General features: G+C 29.8%; 1 protein-coding gene across 1 annotated transcript in view; it reads left to right on the forward strand.

Moving 5' to 3' along the window:
- LOC119601201 (histone-lysine N-methyltransferase, H3 lysine-79 specific) overlaps window positions 1–23,684 on the forward strand; it is a 65,064-nt gene that overhangs the window by 24,090 nt on the left and 17,290 nt on the right. Inside the window, exon 2 of the mRNA XM_037951983.1 lies at window positions 21,589–23,290. Within this exon, the coding sequence (XP_037807911.1) occupies window positions 21,809–23,290 (1,482 nt within the window). The 5' untranslated portion in view covers window positions 21,589–21,808. The remainder of the gene's footprint in view (window positions 1–21,588; window positions 23,291–23,684) is intronic.

Below are 23,684 nucleotides of genomic sequence, written 5' to 3' on the forward strand. Positions count from 1 at the left end.
GTCTATTAACCAGTCTAGGGAATAATCCATTGATTATTATTTTGACTGGTCTGCTGACTAAACTATGGACTAGTCTTTAGGATAATTATTTACTATTGTGTACTCTATTGGCTGGTTTCTTGACTAGACTATTGCCTAATGACTAGTCAATAGATATATGGACTACATTATAGACTAGACTATTGATTAGTCCATTTAGTAGTCAGTTGAATGGTCTACAGCATAATCTCTCTACTAGTATAAGAAACAGTCTTTTGGATGGTCTATTAAAAGTCTGACTATTCGGTTGACAAGACTGTTGACTAAAAAACCGATAGGTTTATTGACTAGTCTATGGGCGGTAGTACTTATATTGACTGATCTATAGATTAGTATATTGAATAATCTATGGACTAGTCTATTGACTGGTTCAATGACTAATCTATTAGTTAGTATATATTCTAGTATATGGGCAAGTCTTTTAACTGGTTTACTAACTAAGCTATTGACTATATGGTCTAGGCACTGTTATATCGACTAGTCTATTGTCTGATCTATTGATTATAGATTACATCTATATATATCTAAATATTATTTTCTATAGAAAAGTTGTCTGAGTCAGAGCGAGTTTTTCCATAGAAAAGTTGTCTGAGTCAGAGCGACTTTTTCTACAGAAAAGTTGTCTGAGTTAGAGCAACTTTTTCAATAGAAAAGTTGTCTGAGTCAGAGCGACTTTTTCTATAAAAAAGTTTTCTAAATCAGTGCGACTTTTTTTATAGAAAAGTTGTCTGAGTAAGAGCGACTTTTTCTATAGAAAAGCTATCTGAGTTAGAGCGACTTTTTCTATGTAAAAGTTGTCTGAGTGAGAGCGAATTTTTTTATAGAAATGTCTGAGTCAGAGTGACATTTTCTATAGAGAAATTGTCCGAGTCAAAGCGACTTTTTCTACAGAAAAGTTGTCTGAGTCAGGCCGACTTTTTGTATAAAAAAGTTTTCTAAGTCAGAGCGACATTTTCTATATAAAAGTTGACTGAGTCAGAGCGACATTTTCTATAGAAAAGTTGACTGAGTCAGAGCGACATTTTCTATAGAAATGTTGTCTGAGTCAGAGCGACATTTTCTATAGAAATGTTGTCTGAGTCAGAGAGACATTTTCTATAGAAAAGTTGTCTGAGTCAGAGCGACATTTTCTATAGAAATGTTGTCTGAGTCAGAGCAACTTTTTCTATAGAAAAGTTGTCTGAGTAAGAGCGACTTTTTTTATAGAAAAGTTATCTTAGTCAGAGTGACTTTTTCTATAGAAAAGTATATTTGCTGTTCTTTTGAATGGTATACTAAATAACTATTGACCCTATGGTCTGTGGACTGTTATATCGACTAGTCTATTGTCTGATCTATTGATTATATATATCAAGGTATCACAGCAAATTTTCTATAGAAAAGTTGTCTGAATCCGAGAAACTTTTTTTTATAGAAAAATTATCTGAATCAGAAGAAAAGTTATCGGAGTCAGAGCGACTTTTTCTATAGAAAAGTTGTCTGAGTCAGAGCGACTTTTTTTATAGAAAAGTTATCTTAGTCAGAGCGAATTTTTCTGTAGAAATGTTGTTTGAGTCAGACCGACTTTTTCTATAGAAATGTTGTCTGAATCAGAGTAACTTTTTATATAGAAAAGTTTTCTGAATCCCCAGATTTCTCTCGATTTGCCTGTTGAGTATTCAAATAACTATTCTATTGAATCGTTTGTTATTCTTTCTATGCACTAGTCTATTGACTTGGAAGTACTGACTAGTCTATCGAACAGAAATTGGCTACTGAGACACAAAGTTTCTCTCAAATATGCAGGGTCCATACACAAATAATATAAAAAAAAATCTCGCACATGATGTATATTTTTGTATGTATGTATGTATGTATGTATGTACGTGTATCACCATAACTTTAGTAATAATAATCCACAAGTATATCAAGGTCCAAAAGTAATTTGAAAAAATAATAATGATTATTTAGTATTACATATACAATTCTGAGCAAAAAAGTTAAAGCCAACAAAATTTATTAAAACTTTAATAAATGTATGTATATATTTTTTATATGATTTTAACTCTACATCATTCAGCAGAAATATGTTAATTATAAAAATTATTAATTTAAATGAAAATCAAAAAATATGCTTAAAAATCAAATTAAATCAAAGAACTTGAAATTAACACATCATTATAAAGATTTAAAAATTCATGTTGACACATTTTCACAGAAGAACGGAATTAGTCATAATCAAACAGATGTTTCAATTTGTTTTCTTAAGACTTACCGACTTTTATTTTCCATTATCAACAGATGTCCATAAAAATACATAATTTAAACAAAATTTCTCAGCCCAAATCCATAGAATTAAAATTTTTAAATTCTTTTAATCAATTCAATTAATTTGTTCGCTTTCTTTAACAAATCCTCTAACAACACGAAAACCTTCTTTAACAATAAAATAAAGCGAAAAAGAAAAAAAAAATAACAAATAATTATGTTAAGTAAAATACGACAAATATCAGATAAATAAGCTCTTAAGAAAATAAATTTTAAAAAGAAAGAAAAAAAGTATTTTCTTCGTTTCTTCAATTCTTGACTTTTTTCCTTCGAATATTTTTTTTCTCTTTAATAAAAACATTTTCACTTATAAATATTAATTTTGTATAATGCCATCATCATAAATGACAGCAGAAATAATAAATGGAAATTCTAAAGAAACTGACTGACTGACTGGCTGACAGACGGACTTACTGAATAATACAGAGAGCTACTCGAACAATAAAACATTTTAAGAAAATCATAAAAAGTAAATCTAGTGCAAAAGGAGAAATAAGAAAAAAAAATACATCATCAAATTTCTTAACGTTTAGAAAAACTTTATGAATTTTATTAGTTGATTTCAAGAAAACTAAAATAGTTTTCCTATTGTTATTATTTAGAAAACTAAGTTTTATTTTCTTATTGGAATCCTGGAAAGCGACATGCAGCTTTGAATTGCATATAAGAAAACTTAAAAATATTAAAACTAATGCTACATTTAGCTGTATTCATAGATTTGATTCGATTAATATCGTTTTTTGTTAAAAATATTAGTAATCAGTGATTTTCATTATATATATTTTCGAATTATTTAATCTTTATTAAAAGTTTTTGTATTTGCATGAAATAATATGTTGGGGATAACTTTTTTTTTTTACATATTTTTAACTTTTATGATTGCTATTTATAAAATTAAAATTTACAAGTAAATTTAATGGTTTATTGTTCTATTTTTTCTGTTATGAAGTGATTTAATTAAATTAATGTTCAATTTTTTCATATTTTTGTAATTCCTTTATTTCATAAATTTAAATGTATTTTTTTAAACGAAATAAATCGTTAAAATAAACAATATGTCACAAAAAAAACTTAAAAATGTAATAAAACATAAAAATATAAACCATTTTTTCAATATGAGTTTTTATGATAAGGTTTGTATTTAATTAAGTTGGTCAAGTTTTAGTAATTGACATTGGATTTTTTTTTATAATTTATGATATTTTATTTACATATTTATAAGCAGAAACTCAGGTAGAAAAAATGACTCGATTGATTTTTTTTTATCAAACAGTTGTCCAAAGCAGAGTAAGTTTTCCATAGAAAACTTAACGGAATCAGAGCGACTTTTTTTATAGAAAACTTACCTCGATCAGAGTGACTTTTTCTATAGAAAAGGTGTTTGAATTAGAGTAACTTTTTCTATAGAAAAGTTGAATGAATCAGCGCAACTTTCTCTACAGAAAAGTTGTCTGAACAGAGTGACTTTTTCTATAGCAGAGTAGTCTGAATCAGAGTAACTTTTTTATAGAAAAGTTATCAGAATCAGAATAACATTCTCTATAGAAGTGTTGTCTCAATCAGGGTAACTTCCTCTTTAGAAAAGTTGTCTGAAACAAAGTTACATTCTCTATAGAGAAGTTTTCTGAATCAGAGTAACTTTCGCTATAGAAAAGTTGTCTGAATCAGAATGACTTTTTCTATAGAAAAATTATCGGTATCAGAACAACTTTTTCTATAGAAAAGTTGTTTGAATCAGAACAACTTTTTCTATAGAAAAGTTGTTTGAATTAGAGCAAATTTTTATATGGAAAAGTTGCCTGAATCAGAGCAACTTTTCTATAGAAAAGTTGTCTGAATCAGAGCAACTTTTTCTATAGAAAATTTGTCTGAATCAGAACAACTTTTTATATAGAAAAGTTGTCTGAATCAGAGCAATTTTTAATATAAAAAAGTTGTCTGAATCAGAGTAACTTTTTCTATAGAAAAGATGTCTGAATCGGAGTAACTTTTTCTATAGAAAAGATGTCTGAATCTGAACCACTTTTTATATAAAAAAGTTATCTGAATCTGAATCACTTTTTCTATAGAAAAGTTGTCTGAATCAGAGTACTTTCTTTATAGAAAATTTGTCTGAGCCAGAGAAAGTTATTTTAAAGTTGTTGTCTGAATCTGAGCAACTATTCTATAGAAAAGTGGTCTGAATCAGAACATTTCTATAAAAACGTTTGAATCAGACAACTTTTCTGTTCATAAAGTTGTCTGTGTAGCTTTATTGAAGTTTGTTATTGAAAAGTTATTTAAATAGTTTTGATTCAGAGTGGGTTTTTTCTATAGAGAGAAATTGTATGAATTAGAGTACATATTTCAATAAAAAGTCTTCTGAATCAGAGTTACTATTTTTATAGAAAAGTTATCTAAAGCAGAGCAACCTTTGCTATTAAAAAGTTGTCTGTTCCTTACAAATGTTGCTCAAAAATTTCGCCGTACTTGTTCTTTTAACCATTTTCTCATAAAATATTACAAATATTAATGTCTTTATATGTAAAATAGGTTAAAGTATCATATTAAATACAAGAATTTTAAGAAATACACAAAGATAGTACGTATATAAACAGATTTAAGTAAAAGAAAAATAATTAATTTTTTTTTTTTATAATATGTGTCGGCTTATTCTATTTTATACATCTCCAACACATAATGAAGTCTTTAAGTTTTAATTATATGTTGAGTGACTTTAATAAAATTAAGAATACTATAAAACTCTGAACTACATATTTGTAAAATCTCAACAATAAAATATGAGTCTTGACAAAACTACTTCTTTACTATATTTATTTATATTTTACATTTCATTCATTCGTTCGTTTTCTTTCTTAAATGCTGAACAAAAAGCACTAAAGACATAAAAAAATAATTAAATGAAATTTCACACGCTCGCTGTAATGTTTTAAATGTGAACACGAATACCAGAAATAACCCCCATTGCTGGCTGGTTCAGTCAGAAGTTTAATAATTATTTAAGAAAAAAAAAAAAATAATAAGAATTAAAATAATAATAATGTATGCATGCTTAAAGTAAAAAGTTAACAGAACATTAACTAACAAGTACTTCTTAAATTAAGAATAATTTTAAAATACAACAAAATACACAAGACAACAGCCCCTACAATTGTTATTTATAAGTATGTTGGTATATAAAAGTCTAATTATATTTTATTTCAAAAAAGCCCAATTGGAAATAGAGTAAAAATTAAATAAATTATTAGAGCGTAAAATAATAAAAAAACTAAAAGTTAATTTAAAAGGTTTTATTTATATTTTAAATGGAAATTGTGTTTTATAAACCTTTTATAAAATTAAATGTTGTTTAAAAATCAGAGCTACTTTTTCTATAGAAAACATGTCTGAAACATATCATCTTTTTTTTATAGAAAAGTTGTTTGAAACAGAACAACTTTTTCTACATAAAAGTCGTCTGAATCAGAGCAACTTTTCCTATAGAAATGTTGTTTGAATCAGAGCGACTTTTTCTATAGAAAATTTGTCTGAATCAGAGCAACTTTTTCTATAGAAAAGTTGTCTGAAACAGAGCAACTTTTTCTATAGAAAAGTTGTCAGAATCTGAGCAAATTTTTCTATAGAAAAGTTGTCTGAGTCAGACCAACTTTTTCTATAGGAAATTTGTTTGAGTCAGACCAACTTTTTCTATAGAGAAGTTGTCTGAATCATTGCAACTTTTTCTATAGAAAAGTTTTTCTATTGAAAAGTTGTCTGAATCAGAGCAACTTTTTCTATAGAAAAGTTGTCTGAGTCAGACCAACTTTTTCTATAGGAAATTTGTTTGAGTCAGACCAGCTTTTTCTATAGAGAAGTTGTCTGAATCATAGCAACTTTTTCCATAGAGAAGTTGTCTTAATCATAGCATTTTTTTCTATAGAAAAGTTGTCTGAATCATAGCAACTTTATCTATAAAAAAGTTATCTGAATCAGAGCAACTTTTTCTATAGAAAAGTTGTCTGAATCAGAGCAACTTTGTCGATAGAAAAACATGTCTGAATCCGATCCATAGAAAAGTTTTATGAATCAGATCAACGTTTTCTATAAAAAAGTTATCTGAATCAAAGCAACTTTTTCTATAGAAAAGTTATCTGAATCAGAGCAACTTTGGTGATAGAAAAACTTGTCTGAATCCGATCACCTTTTTCATAGAAAAGTTGTCTGAAAAATCTTTACTTCAACTCTTTAATTTTCTAACGGGCATTGCCAATTTTTGCCAAAAATATAACAATTTGTAACTTTAATAAATGAAAAATAAACAAACTAAATAAAATGTATTAAGTATACATACTTGTTGTTCTTATTGCTGCTGCCGCTGTTGTTAGTTGCCTTTTGTTTATGATAATGATCATTTACAAACAATGACTTATAAATCCGCCATCCGAAAAACCGCATCAGTATCTGAATTACAGTGTTTGTTCATTCATATCTATGTATGTATCTACATTTGTTTGCTTATTAGTTTCACTCGATGGATGTATGTATGTTTGGCTGTGTAATTTTTAGTAGAATACAAACCAATTATAAATGTTTGTAGCACGAAAACGTATAATAATCAAATGTGTGGCAACAAAAAACCTTTTTGGGAGATTTTGTAGTTTCATGTTGCCAAAAAAACAGAGAAAAAAACACACAGTGAATAATTCTAGCGAATTTGTTGCGGCTTTCTGTTGCTACCACGTATTAAGTATGAATAAGTATAATTATGTTTAGTATGGATGAATGTGTTTTAATGCTCGGCATGGATGTTATTTCCACTTCAAGTGAAGAACTAGAGCAAATCGTTAGTTAGTATAAGTTAGTTTCTTTTGTTTATAACTTACAACACAAGGATGCACAATAATACAAATATACATTCATGTGTGGCAACATACACATGTATACTCATTCATTAATAGAACATCATTCAACAATCATAATTGTTGGCTGCTGCTTGCTGTTGGTTCAACAGTAACCAGCTCATACATATAATACATTCATTCATAAGTGCTTACATATAACAGTGGGTCGATATGAAAAATATTTCAAAAAGGTATTCACACATATGTTCGTCAGGACTATTTGATTCAGTTAATTGTAACACAAATATGTCGAATACATGTTAAACCTACTTTGATTCTACCCCCCTGTAGATTAAAATTTTCACCAAAAATTGTTTTAAATTTTAAATAACTCTTTATAAGAACACCCCCACTGTACCTACATACTTAAGTGAATGACTGACTGAATAAATTGGTTGGACTCTAGATCCATCCGCGCCACTCTATTTTCATGCTTCCGTAGTTAATTATTGTGTTATTTTCAAAACATTCAATGCCGCCCAACAAATTCATTTAGTTCATAAATAAATAGCCTTTTAAACATAGACAAAAAACTCACATTTATACAACAACAAATGGTTGATGGAAAATTATTCATAACCATTTTGGATCACTTTTTCAGTTAATACCCTATAATAGGGTTTGTGGGAGTATAAAAGACGTGATGAATATTTTAAGAGAATTTATTTAGTTGAGAAATTTCCTAAAATAAAATTCACAAATAATTGTTTTGGAATAAATTATATAATAATTCAATGAATATATAAATCGTATATGCATTTACAAAATTTGGAAACAAAAAAATTTACAAAAAAATGGTTACTTCCAAAGGTCGAAGGTTAAACTTCAGCAAAAAGGCAGGCAAATGCCCTATTACCGTATAGCAATATGGACTGTAACCGGCTAGATTTATGCGCAGCAATATGACCGGCAACTGGCCCTATTACTGGACGGAAATATGGCCGGCAACTGGCTCTATTACTGGACATCAATATGGTCAGTAACTGGCCCTATTACTAGACAGCAAAATGGCCAGTAACCGGCTTTATTACTTGACCTCAATATGGTCAGTAACTGGCCCTATTACTAGACAGCAATATGGCCAGTAACTGGCCCTATTACTAGACAGCAATATGGCCAGTAACTGGCATTTTTACTAGACAGCAATATGGCCTGTAACTGGCCCTATTACTAGACAGCAATATGGCCAGTAACTGGCCCTATTACCAGACAGCAATATGGCCAGTAACTGGCCCTATTACCAGACAGCAATATGGCCAGTAACTGGCCCTATTACTAGACAGCAATATGGCCAGTAACTGGCCCTATTACTAGACAGCAATATGGCCAGTAACTGGCCCTATTACTAGACAGCAATATGGCCAGTAACTGGCCCTATTACTAGACAGCAATATGGCCAGTAACTGGCCCTATTACTAGACAGCAATATGGCCAGTAACTGGCCCTATTACTAGACAGCAATATGGCCAGTAACTGGCCCTTTTACTAGACAGCAATATGGCCAGTAACTGGCCCTATTACTAGACAGCAATATGGCCTGTAACTGGCCCTATTACCACACAGCAATATGGCCAGTAACTGGCCCATTTACTAGACAGCAATATGGCCTGTAACTGGCCCTATTACTAGACAGCAATATGGCCTGTAACTGGCCCTTTTACCACACAGCAATATGGCCAGTAACTGGCCCTATTACTAAACAGCAATATGGCCAGTAACTGGCCCTATTACTAGACAGCAATATGGCCAGTAACTGGCCCTATTACAAGACAGCAATATGGCCAGTAACTGGCCCTATTACTAGACAGCAATATGGCCAGTAACTGGCCCTATTACTAGACAGCCAGTAACTGGCCCTATTACTAGACAGCAATATGGTCATTAACCGGTCCTATTACTAGACAGCAATATGGCCAGTAACTGGCTCTATTACTAGACAACAAAATGGCCAGTAACTGGCCCTATTACTAGACAGAAATATGGCCAGTAACTGGCTGTATTACTAGACAGCAATATGGCCAGTAACTGGCCTTATTAGTAGATAGCAAAATGGCCAGTAACTGGCCCTATTAGTAGACAGCAATATGGCCAGTAACTGCCCCTATTTCTATACAGCAATATTGCCAGTAACTGGCTGTATTTCTAGACAACAATATGGCTTGTAACTGGCCCTATTACTGGACAGCAATATGGCGATTAACTGTCTCTATTACTGAACAGAAATATGGCCAATAACTGGTCCTATTAAGGGACAGAAATAGAGAGAGTGACTGGACCCATTACATGCCAGCAATATAGAAAGTAACTGGTCCTATTACTGGACAGCAAAGTAGCAAGTACGATTACTAATGAATTCTATAACACAGTAATTGTTTCTATTGTCAAATTACTTGTCAGAATTGTGACACCTCTTAACAGTGGGTGTTAAAAACATGTACTTTTGTAATTAATTCAAATTAATCGTGTATATGTAGGGCATCATAAATTTAATATCGACAACTATTGTTATTTAACAAAATGTTGTTATTTTTTCTCATTTATATTCTTGTTTATTTGCACGCTTTTGCCACTAACTCAATATTATATTCCATTTCAATATCACGGTTAATAAAACAAGAGGGGAAATTATTAGACCGTAGTGTGATTAAAAGACCCGTTAATTTATGATTGTTGTTGTTATTGTTTTTATACACTTATATACGTTAGCATTGTTTGTAAACTGACCATACATATCACATAAAGTGCAGAAATTTTCCAAACATATTTATGAACAAAAACATTTTTTCATATTATTAACAACAGACAACTGATTTTTTTTTCGCCATTATTATGAGTACTAGTATTTTCATTATTCAGTTCATTTTATCTTCTTCTATACACAGGCAAGTGGATATATTTTTAATTTAATTATATTTGCAAAAAAATATTTTTCAATTTATATTTTATATAAATATGAACAGACAGGAATAAATAAATACTGGGTAAAAATTTTTATGTTGAAATATTTAATAATTAAGGAAATACTTGTAGTTTAAATGAGAGTTTTGTTGTTGAAACACGTAATAGGAAATTATAAAATTAATTTAAATGTTGCATTCGTAGTTGTAGGTATGAAGAGCTAAGAAAAATTTCCAGATAAATAAATATTTTAAAATTATTGCATAGAGACTTCAAAAAATGGTGCAAGTAACAAGTTGAGTTTTCTGGAATTAAACATTTTATAGTGAAAAAGTTTTATCAAAGGAAATTATGCAACATTTAGAAATAACTTCCATAAATTCTAAAGAAATGCTTGTAAATAATTTATGAATTTCAAAGATCACATTATATTCCAACTTCTTTACTTTCCTAGTATCTTGTTAATTGAATTATTTCCAGAGTTAATCAAAAGTATCATTAAATTTTAAACACATGCATATTCCTTATTTACTACAAGACTGGTATAACTTAAGAAATATTGTTTGGAGCAAAAAGTCTTTGAATTTGTCATGACCTTTCACACTTCCTTCAATAACCTATAAATAAATGATGCGAAAGGAAACCAGATTGTATTTGCCAATTATTCGTATAAAAATATCCGAAATTGGATTTATATCAGTATTGTGGTAAAGAAACGATATTTACATGGACACAAATATTAATCTATTTACATGCTAATGTTTTACTTTTTATGTGTGTATGTGTAAATAACGACATTATACACCACTCAGATATTTTCCATTAACTACAAGTATTTTAACTAATACATTTTACAGACATACTACTTGTACTTAAAATGGAAACTTGCATCCATGTTAAGTTCTAAATATTAATGAAATTCTACAAATGACCAAGCACTTATACAAACACATAATACATATTTATTAAGTAGTTACTAAAATATCCCAGCAGTTCGGCCGGACAGTCCCGAACTCTCTATTTAAGTTACCACATAGGGTTACACCTAGCCACCGACTGCCCAGGTGACTAGCTATTTTAACATGTGCTTGTCCTACAAGGTTATGAAGAGACAGACAAGTGCTTTTTAAGGGGGGACACTCGCTTCCAAAGGGGACACTAAAGTGACTATTATCTTTACCCTCGTTTACAAAGAGTACATCCGTTACGAAAGATGAAATAAAGCCAACCAGGTGGTTAGACGTTAGTGGAAATCACTGTCTTTTTCGGATGCATTGACTCTTTGTCGAACTGCAGGGATATTAACACATACATACTACTACACTTAAATGCATTACATTTATTTAAAAGAATGGCACTTAAAATGTTTCGAAATGTAATGTTATATTTCAATAAAAATAATTATTTTTGCGTTATAATCAGAGGAGCTATACTAATATTTATAATATATAGACTAAGTTAATTGTTATAGTAAATGAAACTGTGTCATTTGCTCGTGTAGAAAAAAACACAACTTAAATAATATAAAAAGCCTATCAATAAAATGCGCTATTATATTTCTAATAGTATACATATACTACATATGATTCTTGCTGTATGTGTGTGGTTTTAAATTTCGCCAACATTTATGTACTTAAGTGCGGATATGTAACTGTAAGTGTATATTAATGTACCAACCAATTGGTATGTTTATGTAATAGTTTTTTTTTTTATATGGTTGAAAGTGCGAGGAAGTGTAAATCTTGTGAAACATAAAATCTTTGTTTAATGAAGTGTTGAAGTATAGGTCACTTATATCTAAATGCACGAATATAGGAGTATAGGCAGTAAAGTCCTTTTAAAATAGAGGAAAACTTCGTTATATTCGATAGTATAGACTATATACTGGAATATAGTTTTGACTATTGACTGAACTGTACTAATGACTATAGACTATACTATAGTATTCTATAATCAATGATATAGTTCACTGTATAGACTCGTCTACTGCCAATACTATAGCTCAATCTATAATCAAGACTATAGTCAAGTCTGTAATTAAGACTAAAGCCATTTCTATAGTCAAGACTAAATATTCTGTATCAAGATTGTCGTTCAGTTTATAGTCAAGACTATAATCCAGATTATAGTCTACCTTCGATAAAATAGTGTATTCTATAGACAGTACTTAAGTCCAATCTATAGTAAAATTATAGTCCAGTCTGTTTTCAATACTGTAGTCCAGTCTATAGTTAAGACTATATTTTTGTTAATAGTCAAGACTATACTCCAGTCTATAGTCAAGAATATTCTCCTGTCTATAGTCAGAACTATACTGCTATATATAATCAGGTCTATACTCCTGTCTGTAGTCAGGTCTATATTCCTGTCTGTAGATAAGGCTATAGTCAAGAGTATACTCCTATCTTTAGTCGATGCTATAGTCTTGTCTATAGTCAAAAGTATACTCCTATCTAATCAATACTACACTCCTGTCTATAGCCTTATCTATACTCAAGGATAAGTGTACAGAGGTGTCACCTTTGACGTTTAAAAAAGTCTAAAATTAGATGTTGTCCAGCTTTTGTGATACTTGTGCATGAAGAGATATATAAACTACAGCTAAAAAATAGTGTGAAACTTGTGTTGAAAGAGATAGAAATAGTATTTTGCTCGCCTCTATATAGATAGATCAGTCTATAGACTAGTCCATAGATATGTGTACATACTATAGATCAGTCTATAGACTAGTCTATATATCAGTCTATAGTCTATAGATCAGTCTATAGATCAGACTAATCTATAGATGCGTCTATGGACTAGTCTATAGATCAATCTGTAGATTAGCCTGTAGATCGGTCTATAGTCTATTCCATAGATCAGTCTTTTGATTAGTCTATAGATCAGTCTTTAGCCTAGTCTATAGATCAGTCTTTAGACTAGTCTGTAGATCAGTCTATAGACTAGTCTGTAGATCAGTCTATAGACTAGTCTGTAGATCAGTCTATAGACTAGTCTGTAAATCAGTCTATAGACTAGTCTGTAGATCAGTCTATAGACTAGTCTATAGATCAGTCTATAGACTAGTCTATAGACCAGTCTATAGACTAGTCTATAGATCAGTCTATAGACTACTCTATAGATCAGTCTATAGACTAGTCTATATAGACTAGTCTGTAGATCAGTCTATAGAGCAGTCTATGGACCATTCGTGACGCCTCTGTATATCCTGTGGCTATGTCTGCTATCTATAGCTTAGTCCATAGACCAAAGTCTACAGACTTATATAGAGTCTAATCTATAGTTTAGTCTATATGCAAGACTACACTCCATAGTCTGATGTGTGTATGTACATATATGTAGTCAAAACTTGGATCCAGTCTGTAGACAAGACTATAGTTTAGTCTTTAGTCAAGGCTATGTATGTTCATTCTATGTATATTCTAGATTATAGTATAATGTGGAGTCTTAAATCAATTCTTTAGTCTAATCTATTGTTAGTACTATCATTCAGTCTATTATCAAGACTATAGTCTAGTCTATTCAAAACCATAGTCTATACTATACATAGGCAAGTCTTTAGTAATCTCTATAGTCCAGTATTATTATTCTAAACGTGTAAATATGTGTCTTTGAGTATAGAATGACAAAGTTCGTCATTGTTGGTAGTCTAGCCTTAAAATTTCTTTCGGAATAAAATGGTATGCCCTCGTTTATCGGAGTGTATAGAAATATATGCGCCGATATTGTTTTGTATGTTGAATAATGTTAATGCCGTTGCCACACATAAAGCTTATAACACAAAAAGAAAAACAAAAAATATGAAATTAAATAATGTATTCTGGAAATTATGTTCAAGGCAGAAAATAGTAAAATTGTGCCAGTAAAATAATAATAATAATAATGAATACATGTACATTGGACACATACATACATATGTGTACGCTTAACTATGTATGTATGTGGAAATTCTTATGAAATTATATTTGCCATGATTTTTGCAATAATAATTTCTTTTTTTTCTGTGGAATTAATATTTCAATTGGATAATGGAGTAAGAGTAAATGACACAGTTTCAATAATATATATGGTTTAATGGTCCAATGTAATAATGGAATATTTTTTAAGAAAATGAAATGAGGTTTAAAATATCGAAAACTAAGAAATATGCTAAGTTATTAACTAGGTCTAGGAAAACTAAATATGTCAGTTATTTGTGTAACGGGATTAAGGGTATCAAAATTTTATTTCTTTTATTGGTGGACTTGCATACATACAAATGTGTAAGATTCGACTATAGAACTTTTACTAAATTTCAATAGCATGTTGGCTGTAGATGATGTGACCAAGGTATAATTTAACCATCAATACGAAAACATAGTATTTAATGTCTACTTTAGTAAGAATTTAACCCTTCTTCGAAACAGGAATTGAACGTTGATACAGAAAGGAAATACAAATGAAATAAAAATATATTTATACATACAATTGCGTAGTATTGAATCTCTACGATACATACTGTTGTAAACATACGTATTATGTATTTCCTTTACTTACTTTTTGCGTTGTGTTAACATAAAGTTCTTGACCTTTTTTTTGGTGTATTCATAGCGGTGGTGTTGTGTAAGTTCTTTCTGTTCTTTCTGTCTTCAACGCTAAGCCTCAATCATTAAAACCAATTCTTTAGTTTCAGTTTGTTTCTTTCTCGTTTTCTGTTTCATGCTCATGTTTCCCATTGTTTGTGTATTTGATCTGCAAATGCTTTTAAGTTCATTCATTCATTCATTTTTTTTGCTTAAAACTCTGTTTCATTTTCCTTTTTGTGTGTTATTTAAGTAGTGTGTTTTTTGTTGTTGTTGTTGTTCTGTACTCATTTTACATTTAACATTTTGAACGCATTTCCGTTTGTTTGTACAACTGAAATCGTCTGGTTTTTCGTGTGTATTTTTGAAAGCCCTACTCCAGATACTGATGGGTAAATGATGATATTTTAACACATTTGTAACCGTTTGATAGCTTAATGTTGTTGGTTGTTGTTCAAATGATTTAACGGAAATTTATTTTAGTCAAGTGGGTGTTTTTTTTTTTAATAGTGCACAGTGGTTTGATTTACTTTTGTTTTGGAAGAACTTATAATTTAATAATAACCTATACGACATCAATAATTGTAAGCCATAACATTTCATATGAATGTATATGAACATTTAAAACTACATATTTACATGTGTGTGTTTGTTCAGAAAGTTCCTCATTTCTTATAAAAAGTATTAACTTTAGATTTTTTGAATTTATGAATTTGAAAATTTTCTTAGGGAATTTTTGGAATATTTTCCTAAAATTTTTTGGATTTTTAAGGTTAAATTTTCAGTTAAAAAATAATTTTCGAAAATTTTATATTGAAAAGCAGCATTTTGAAAAATTTTATTTTGAAAAGGAACATTTTGAAAATTTTCTATAAAATAATCATTTTTGGAAAATTTTCCATAAAATTAAAATTTTTCGAAAATTATCCTTAAAATGAGAATTTTTTGCAAAATTTTTTAGAAAAAATTAACTTTTCTCAAAATTTTCATAAAATAAGATATTTCTCATAATTTTCTTTAAAAAGGAATTTTTCGCAAAATTTTGTATAAAAATATGTTTTTTCAAAATTTTCTATATAAAGAGAATTTTTTTGAACATTTCCTTTAAAACAGATTTTTTTTCCCAAATTTTCATTAATTTAATTTTGTTTTAAAAGATAATTTTTGCAAATTTTAATATAATTTTGCAAAAGAATTTTTAAAAATTTTTCTTTAAAATTTCAATTTTTAAAAATTTTTTTAAAAAGAAATTTTTAACAAATTTACCTTTAAAAGTGAATTATTAGAAGAAAATTTTTTTTATTTTTTTAAAAAATTTTCTTTAATAAGTGAGCTTTTTGCGAAAGTTTTTATAACAAGAAAATTTTTCTATGAAAAAGATAATTTTATATAAAAAGAAAATATTTTTAAAGGATTCCTTATTTCCTACATAAATCAAGGTGTTTTAGGAAACTGTTAAAAATACTTGATTTATTTTAAGGGTATTCAAATGGTCAGTTTATATCGGTTTATAAAAAAAAACTTAAGATAAAATCTACTATTACATTGTAATTTTATGCCATTTTATATGTTTAAATTGTATCATGTGTTTTTAGTAACTGACCAAAATAGAAAAAAAAGAATTTTGCTTTAACCAAGTGTATCGGGAAAAAAGGAAGCAAGAAAAAACTAAATGGAAAAATAGCTTTAGGTTCCGCATTTAAAAATTACTTACTCTTTCATAGGCACTATTGGGATTTCCTTTAGTATTTTTCCTCCTTTTTTTTTGTCTTGTGATATTTAACATCTTCATACTATAGTCTATAGTTAACAATGGTGCTGTATTATATTTTATTCATTTAAATGGTTGGATGATTCCCTTTTATATCTTCTGGATTGTATCAACTTTCACTAACCAATTTTTGTTTTCTGTCTTACGTTCACTCGTTCATTCATTTAGTTATTCAGGCTTTCATTCACTCACTTACATATATAGCCATACTAGTAGCAGACATTCATTCTGTTATTAGGTTCTGTGTTTTAACTTACGATTTCAATTTAAGTATTAGGTAGTCATACTACTGTTAAGAAACTACATACTAACAAACCAAACCACGGAGTATAGAGCCACGAATCAGCCAACCAAACAGTCATCCAATAACCATGGAGTACATCGTTGTTTAAATATTATTTCAGCCATTAGCTAAATGTACTAACGTGTTACGACTCCCTCCTTTTTATATAACTCCCACTCTCTTATGTTAGTGTTAAAAAAAAACTCATCTTACCTTGCTTGTTATTCTTTTCACTTTTTACTATAGAGGTACTTTGCAGTAGATATTTTTTGAGAATTTTATATATATGTATATGATTTAATATATATAAAAGGGTTTTATTTTTTGGTTTGGTAAGTTTCCAAAAAAAAACTAGCGGTACGATTAATATATTTTCAAGTCAAATTACAAACAAAATAGAAATTTCCTAAAAATAGAGAATTATAGAGAACATATTTTTTAAAAGAAACATTTTACAAAAATTTTCTAAAAAGAGAGAAAATGTTTAAAAATTTTCTATAAAAAGAGATTATGGACCGATACTTATCATATTTGGTAAAGAGATTTTTGTTTTTATAACTTCTTTGTGTTAATTTTATGAAGGGGACCTTATAGAGGGTAGGGTCAATTATTAACCGATCCTAATCAGATTTGTTAGAGAAATTTTTGTTCTTGTAAATCTATGAGCTTCGTCACTATAGTGATATTAATGAGTCAGTTATGAGCGTCATTATTTGAAGGTGACCTTATATCAGGGGTAGGGTCAGTTATAGTTCGATGTCCGTAATATCTCATAGTATAATTTCTGAGTACATAAGATAACATTTACAAAATTTTAGCACGATTTCTGTATTTCGGGGATCATTATTGTGGGTGAAATCGGGAACCGATATAGCTCATTTTCACCTACACCTGTAAGCTTTTTGAACCCCATCTAAACAGTTTCAGAGTTTTTATAAATTTCATTAGCAGTTGCTTTATAAACCTATGTAGCTAATTTTGATCAAGTCTATAACAAGTTTATATACCAGTTATAGAAAATATGGCCAATCCGAAAAAAATTTCGCCAAATGATTTATCGATACACAAACTATACTATATCGGATTTTGTCCATATATACTTGTATGTTAATGAAATATATTTGGTGAAGTGGCTTAAGGAAATGGATCTTATATGATAGCTTTGACCAATTATGGACTGATCCATATATTTTTCAGAATGAAAAATACTCATGTCAATTTTTATAGCGATAACTCTTTTTGTCAATGAAATATGTTCGGCTAAGTAATTTTTGGAAGTGGACCGTATATCGGAGACCAGACAAATTATGGACCCATCCAGAAAACATTTAGGATTGATTTGTATATATCAAAAACTTATTTATGAGGAATTTTAGTCCGGTATCTTTATTTATCAATAAAATATGCGATTTTTGGAAGTGGATCTTATATGGCAGCTATGACCAATTATGGACTGATCCGGAAAATATTTCTCAGGATGGTTCATATCTACTTTAAACATAGTCATATACATATTTATGTCGAATATTAATCCAATAGCTTTATTTCTTAATAAAAGTTGTATGCTTTTAAGTGGTTTTCAGAAGAGAACCTTATATTGGAGCTATGATGACCTATATTCAATAATATGGACCTTTGTATGGGGCTATGGGAAAATTTGGACCGGTTGTTTTGAGTTTGATTATAATTGATCCTTGGGCAAAATAAATAACGTGTGACAGAATTCATCTTCGGTAGTTTCTGAGAATTAGAAAAAAAAACGTAATTTTTTTCGAGATAATCTGAAATTTTTACTCATAACTTTTTACGTTGTGAACCGATTATGCTGATTTTCAATACTAAACTGCTTAGGACAATAATGAATTTGGTTTATTTATTTTGCATAGTTTTAACGTGAGCGTGGTTTAGGCAGACAGACAGACGGACATAGCTAAATCGACAAACAATTTGATAAGGACAGAGAATATATATTTTGTTGGGTCTCAGATGAATATTTTATGATGAATTTTACCTTAATTCCGATGTACTTCAGGAATTTATTGGTGAAAAACAACATTTCTAAAAGAGGCTTTATATGAGATTTAGGGCCAAATATGGGGATGTACTTTTATATAAAGGTTAGTTATGCTGAATTTCATTGCGACAGAAATGGTTATAAGTCAATTTTGGACGTTATAATATTTTTTAAAGGGGGGTTTGTATGGAGGCTAGGGTAGATCATTACAAAAACAGCATGGTCATTTATGCCTATATAAAACTCAGTTGTACCATTTTTTGTAGAGAAAGTAGTTTATTTGGTGTATATATGAGTTAAAAACCCCAAAACGGAAGGTCCGGTTGTATGGGGGCTAGGTGAAATAAGCATTGTCCAAAAAACACGTAAGGTTAAAATTTTATCAAAATATCTTGAAAATTTGCGGCCTGTAGCTTGTACACAAGGTTTATATGGACAGTTAGCCATTCGGACAGACGAATGGACGGACGGAAAATGTCTTAATCGATTCAGAATGTGATTCTGAACTGATTGGTATACTTTAAGGTGGGTGAAGTTTTGTGCGTTGCAAACATCAGCACAAACTACAGTGGTTTAGGGTATAAAAATCTAAATCCCCACTACAGTGGTTTCAAGTGAAATTTTTTTCAAAAATTTTCTTTAAATATAGAATTTTTGGAAAATTGTCTCTAAAAACAGAAATTTTGAGAAAATTTTCTATTAAAAGGTATATTTATCAAAAATGCTCTGTATATTGCTTAAAAAACTTTAAACACTATTGTCCTGACACGGTGTATTCAAAAATATATAATGCTTCCATATGTATGTATGTATATGTACTTACTTACTACGTGAATATATAGGTAAAAAAGGTACCTTTATTATTTTATTTCGACTTATAAAACATTCAACCACCAAACCCCAAAAAATTGTTGTATTTTTTTCGTATAACGCATAGTTATTCGAGCGTTTAAATGGTTTCTGTTTCTCACACAGTGCTCCAAATACATACAATTTAAGAGCACAAACATTTAAACATATCAAAAAATACACTGTGCTGTTTTCTGTTACATACATATGTATGTATATTTTGTTAGTTAAAGGGAATGTGTTTAAAAATAAGCTGCAATATTTTGTATATTTAGTTGTTTTTTGTTGCTTTTTGCAACAAGAAAAAAAAGTTGTCTTATATTTCCGCAAATTTGTTTTGGGAGTTTATAAGCATAACTATAAACTTTAATAAACTTAAAGTTTTTATTATTTGTTTTTTTTTTGCTTTTGTTTTTCAGATAATATCTTTAAAAATTCAACAGATGTTATAAATATTTTGCGCAAAAAGGAAAACAGCTACTACAAGATATTTTTGTACATAAAGTGGCAACAAGTTAAATACAGTTTAGAAGAGGGCGAACGTTACTTTCTTTCAGTTTTTTTTGTAGTGCGAGTACAAATTGTGAAGTTTGAATATTTGTAGTCGTATCTTATATCTTATAATATTTGGTGTGCTGTTTTGAATACTGAAACTTATATACTATAGTAGAGTAGTTTATGTGAAAATTTTGATTGCGTGTAGTTCAATAATAAATGTCAGAGGAAGGGACCTTAAGTGTAGTATTTAATATGCATTTTTATATAAGTACCCACATAATAATATTTAGGTGTGAAGAACATAAGGTTTTGTTATGTTGTTGTTATAACAATCGATTTAATGATGACCATTTATTTGGTTGACTTTCAGTAAAACATTTCTATGTATACCATAATAAATTTCTAAAAATATTCAATAAAAAGATAATTTTTTAGAAAATTTTCAAAAAAAAAAATTTTTTTTTTTTGGAAATTTTATATAGAAATTTGAAAATTTTCTACAAAAAGGGATATTTGAAAATTTTCTATTAAGATTGAATTTTTCGAAAATTTTGTTTAAAACGAGAATATTTGATAAATTTTCTGTAAAAAAATTTTTGAAAATGTTTTATAAAAGAGGAATTAAAAAAAAAAAACAAGTAAGAATTTATAGTCGGACATGGCCGACCATATGATACCCTTCACGAGTGTTACAAATTTTGATTATTATTTTTATAATAAAGTATTTATTTTCATTTTTACCTTAATTTAGAAATATTTTAACTATTTGTTGACAAAAAAGGGATTTTCTAAAAGAGGGGTTAATATGGACATATCCTTATAAATTTTGGAAGAGAGATTTACGCCTACATCAGTTATTTATGCAGAATATCATCGTGATATAAGTGAATTTTGACCATCAAGTCATTTTCTGAAGGGGACTTAGTATGGGGATAGGGTCAAATGAGTCCCGATCGTTACGAAAATCATCAACATCATTAAGTCTTATATAAAACAAAATTTTGACTATTTTTGGAGTGATACAAGAACATTTAACATATTTATGAGCTCAAATGTACAGTTGTATGGGAGCTATACGATATAATGTACCGATTTTAACCATTTCAAAAGGCTTTGTACTTGGGTCAAAAGAAGAGTATGTGCTAAATTTCATTTAATTATCTTAAAAATTGCGACCTGTAGAGTGCGTACAAAGTTTACATGGACACACAGACGGACGGACGGACATAGCTAAATCGACTCAGAAAGTGATTCTGAGCCGATTAGTATACTTTAAGATGGGTGTGGGACCAATATTTTTGGGTGTTACAAATATCAGCACAAACCCTCCCCACTAGAGTTTTTCGTTTTCATTTTTCTAGTGGTGTGGGGTATAAACATTATGAATAGGGCGGTATATCTTTTAAAATTTATATTCAAATCATTACTGAAAAATCTTGATATTTTACTAACCTAATTTCTAATTATAATCAATCTTTTCATTACAGTTTACAACAGCCAACTTGACAAACATTATTCGGAAAATCCAATTAAAATCTTAACAATACAAATGGGATTAAAAGCAATAACAACGAAAGCAGCAACAATTTTACAAACAAATCTAGCTTCAAGTGATGCAAGAAAAGATAAACATTTAAATTTTTGATACAAAAGTGTTGTCAACATTTACACTGGCACTTGAATATACAATTGTACTTGATTATAATAATGATCAATAATATTTGTGAAACTAATAAATCTGCAAAAACAGACACGGCCTTTAAAGCAACGACAACAGCGGCAATTGTGGACAACAGACACAATGATGGTGATGAGGCTCGTGATGTTGCAACAGCGAATAATAACAACAACAGTAGGGGTGGGATAGTTCAAACTACATATGGTCATGGCGTTTGGTATAGTGAAATTATTGATGGTGCCAGTAATACAAATAATAATAAAATTTTCCATCATCATCAACAACAACAATATTACAATAATGCCAATAATAACAACGGCAACAACAATAATAAAGAAAATGTAGTCAATAGAAATGTATGGTCAACAACGCGTAGTGATATTGTAAAGGACCAACAACAGAAACAGCAACAAACTCTTAACAATAATACGAATAATGAGTGTGATATTATTATCGTAGATATAGAAAATGATGACAATGATAATGTTGAGGTTAAGGGGGAACAGCATCCAATATATAGTGTACCTCAAAAATTTTTCATGAATGCAAATATGCATTTTTCCAAGCAACAACCAACAACAATTTATGACAGCAAACGTTGTGTGGCAAAAACTAATACACAACATATTGCCAATGATGAAAAGGTTGATAGCAAGGCTGTCGTAGACAATAATATGGGTGCGATAGATGACGATGATGATGAGGATGATGATGATTCGTTTGCATCAATGGAAACCCTTTCGGATAATGTCTCAATATGGATAGATGGTGAAAAACATTGGGTGGCAGGTGTTGATGCGAATACAACCTGTTCGGATCTAATCTGGGCACTGCTCAATTATCAAAACGGACAACACACCAGTCAGCAGCAAACGCAACAGCTTCAGCAACACCAACATGCGTTTGCGTCAATGCCATTGGAAAATGGGGAAAATATTGCTACATCTGTGATTAACAAAACAAATAGCAATCAATGTGAAAAGCATATAATGCAACAGCAACATCAACGACAACAGCAGCAACCACCAAAAGCATATGATACAAATGTTATAGATTTTAGTTTTAGTAAGAGTACAAATGAGGACAATAGCAATATGCAATGCACAGGCAATAAACCAAATATTCCAAATACAGCTAATACCAACAACACTACAAATCCCAATACCACTACCAACAACACCATTACCACGACTATTAATCAATCAATGCCAATAAATACCAAAGAAAATTGCAAAATAATCCCAAACTCAACTTTAGCAGCAGCAACGACGCCTGCAGAAGCTACATTATCAGCCACACCGATTATATCATCATCTGCACCTGTTCCTGTTATGACACCACCGCCACCTACACTTTTACCTCTAACATTGCCACCTGGCATCACAACCGTTTCGCAACTTGCCACCGAGTATGTCATCGTTAAACAGTATCATCACTGTGAGGAATATCTTGATGGTAGTACAAAAGTTTTTGATGTTATGCCACGACGTGATGGTTCGCATAAAAAGGAGGTAAGTGAGCAGGGTCTAATAACTTATGTTGACTAACTGTTTTATTGTTGGAGTTAGTTGGTTGTTGCCTGTAGGTGCATATACCTACATACTATATGTACATATGAATGCAAGTATTGGCAGACTGACAATTGACTGTTGTCAATGGTTACAGTTGGTTTTAGTTGTTTAAGCTTAAGTTAGTAAATTAGTGTGGATTGTTTCAAAATGTTTACTCTATTTACAGGTGTTAATGGGACTCACAATTTTAGTAATTTTTGTTTGTCTTTTTATCACTTCGATTCTTAATCGTATTCGACCATATTTTGTATTCTTTTTAACATCACATTCAGTTCTAGAATGCTTGATTATAACCTTTCCTCGATCTACTTTTAGCTTGGGACCAATATTTTTG

Source organism: Lucilia sericata, unplaced genomic scaffold (assembly GCF_015586225.1).
Source record: "Lucilia sericata isolate MDLA Ls3-8-SP2 unplaced genomic scaffold, ASM1558622v1 Contig000148F_arrow, whole genome shotgun sequence".
Lineage (NCBI taxonomy): Eukaryota > Metazoa > Arthropoda > Insecta > Diptera > Calliphoridae > Lucilia > Lucilia sericata.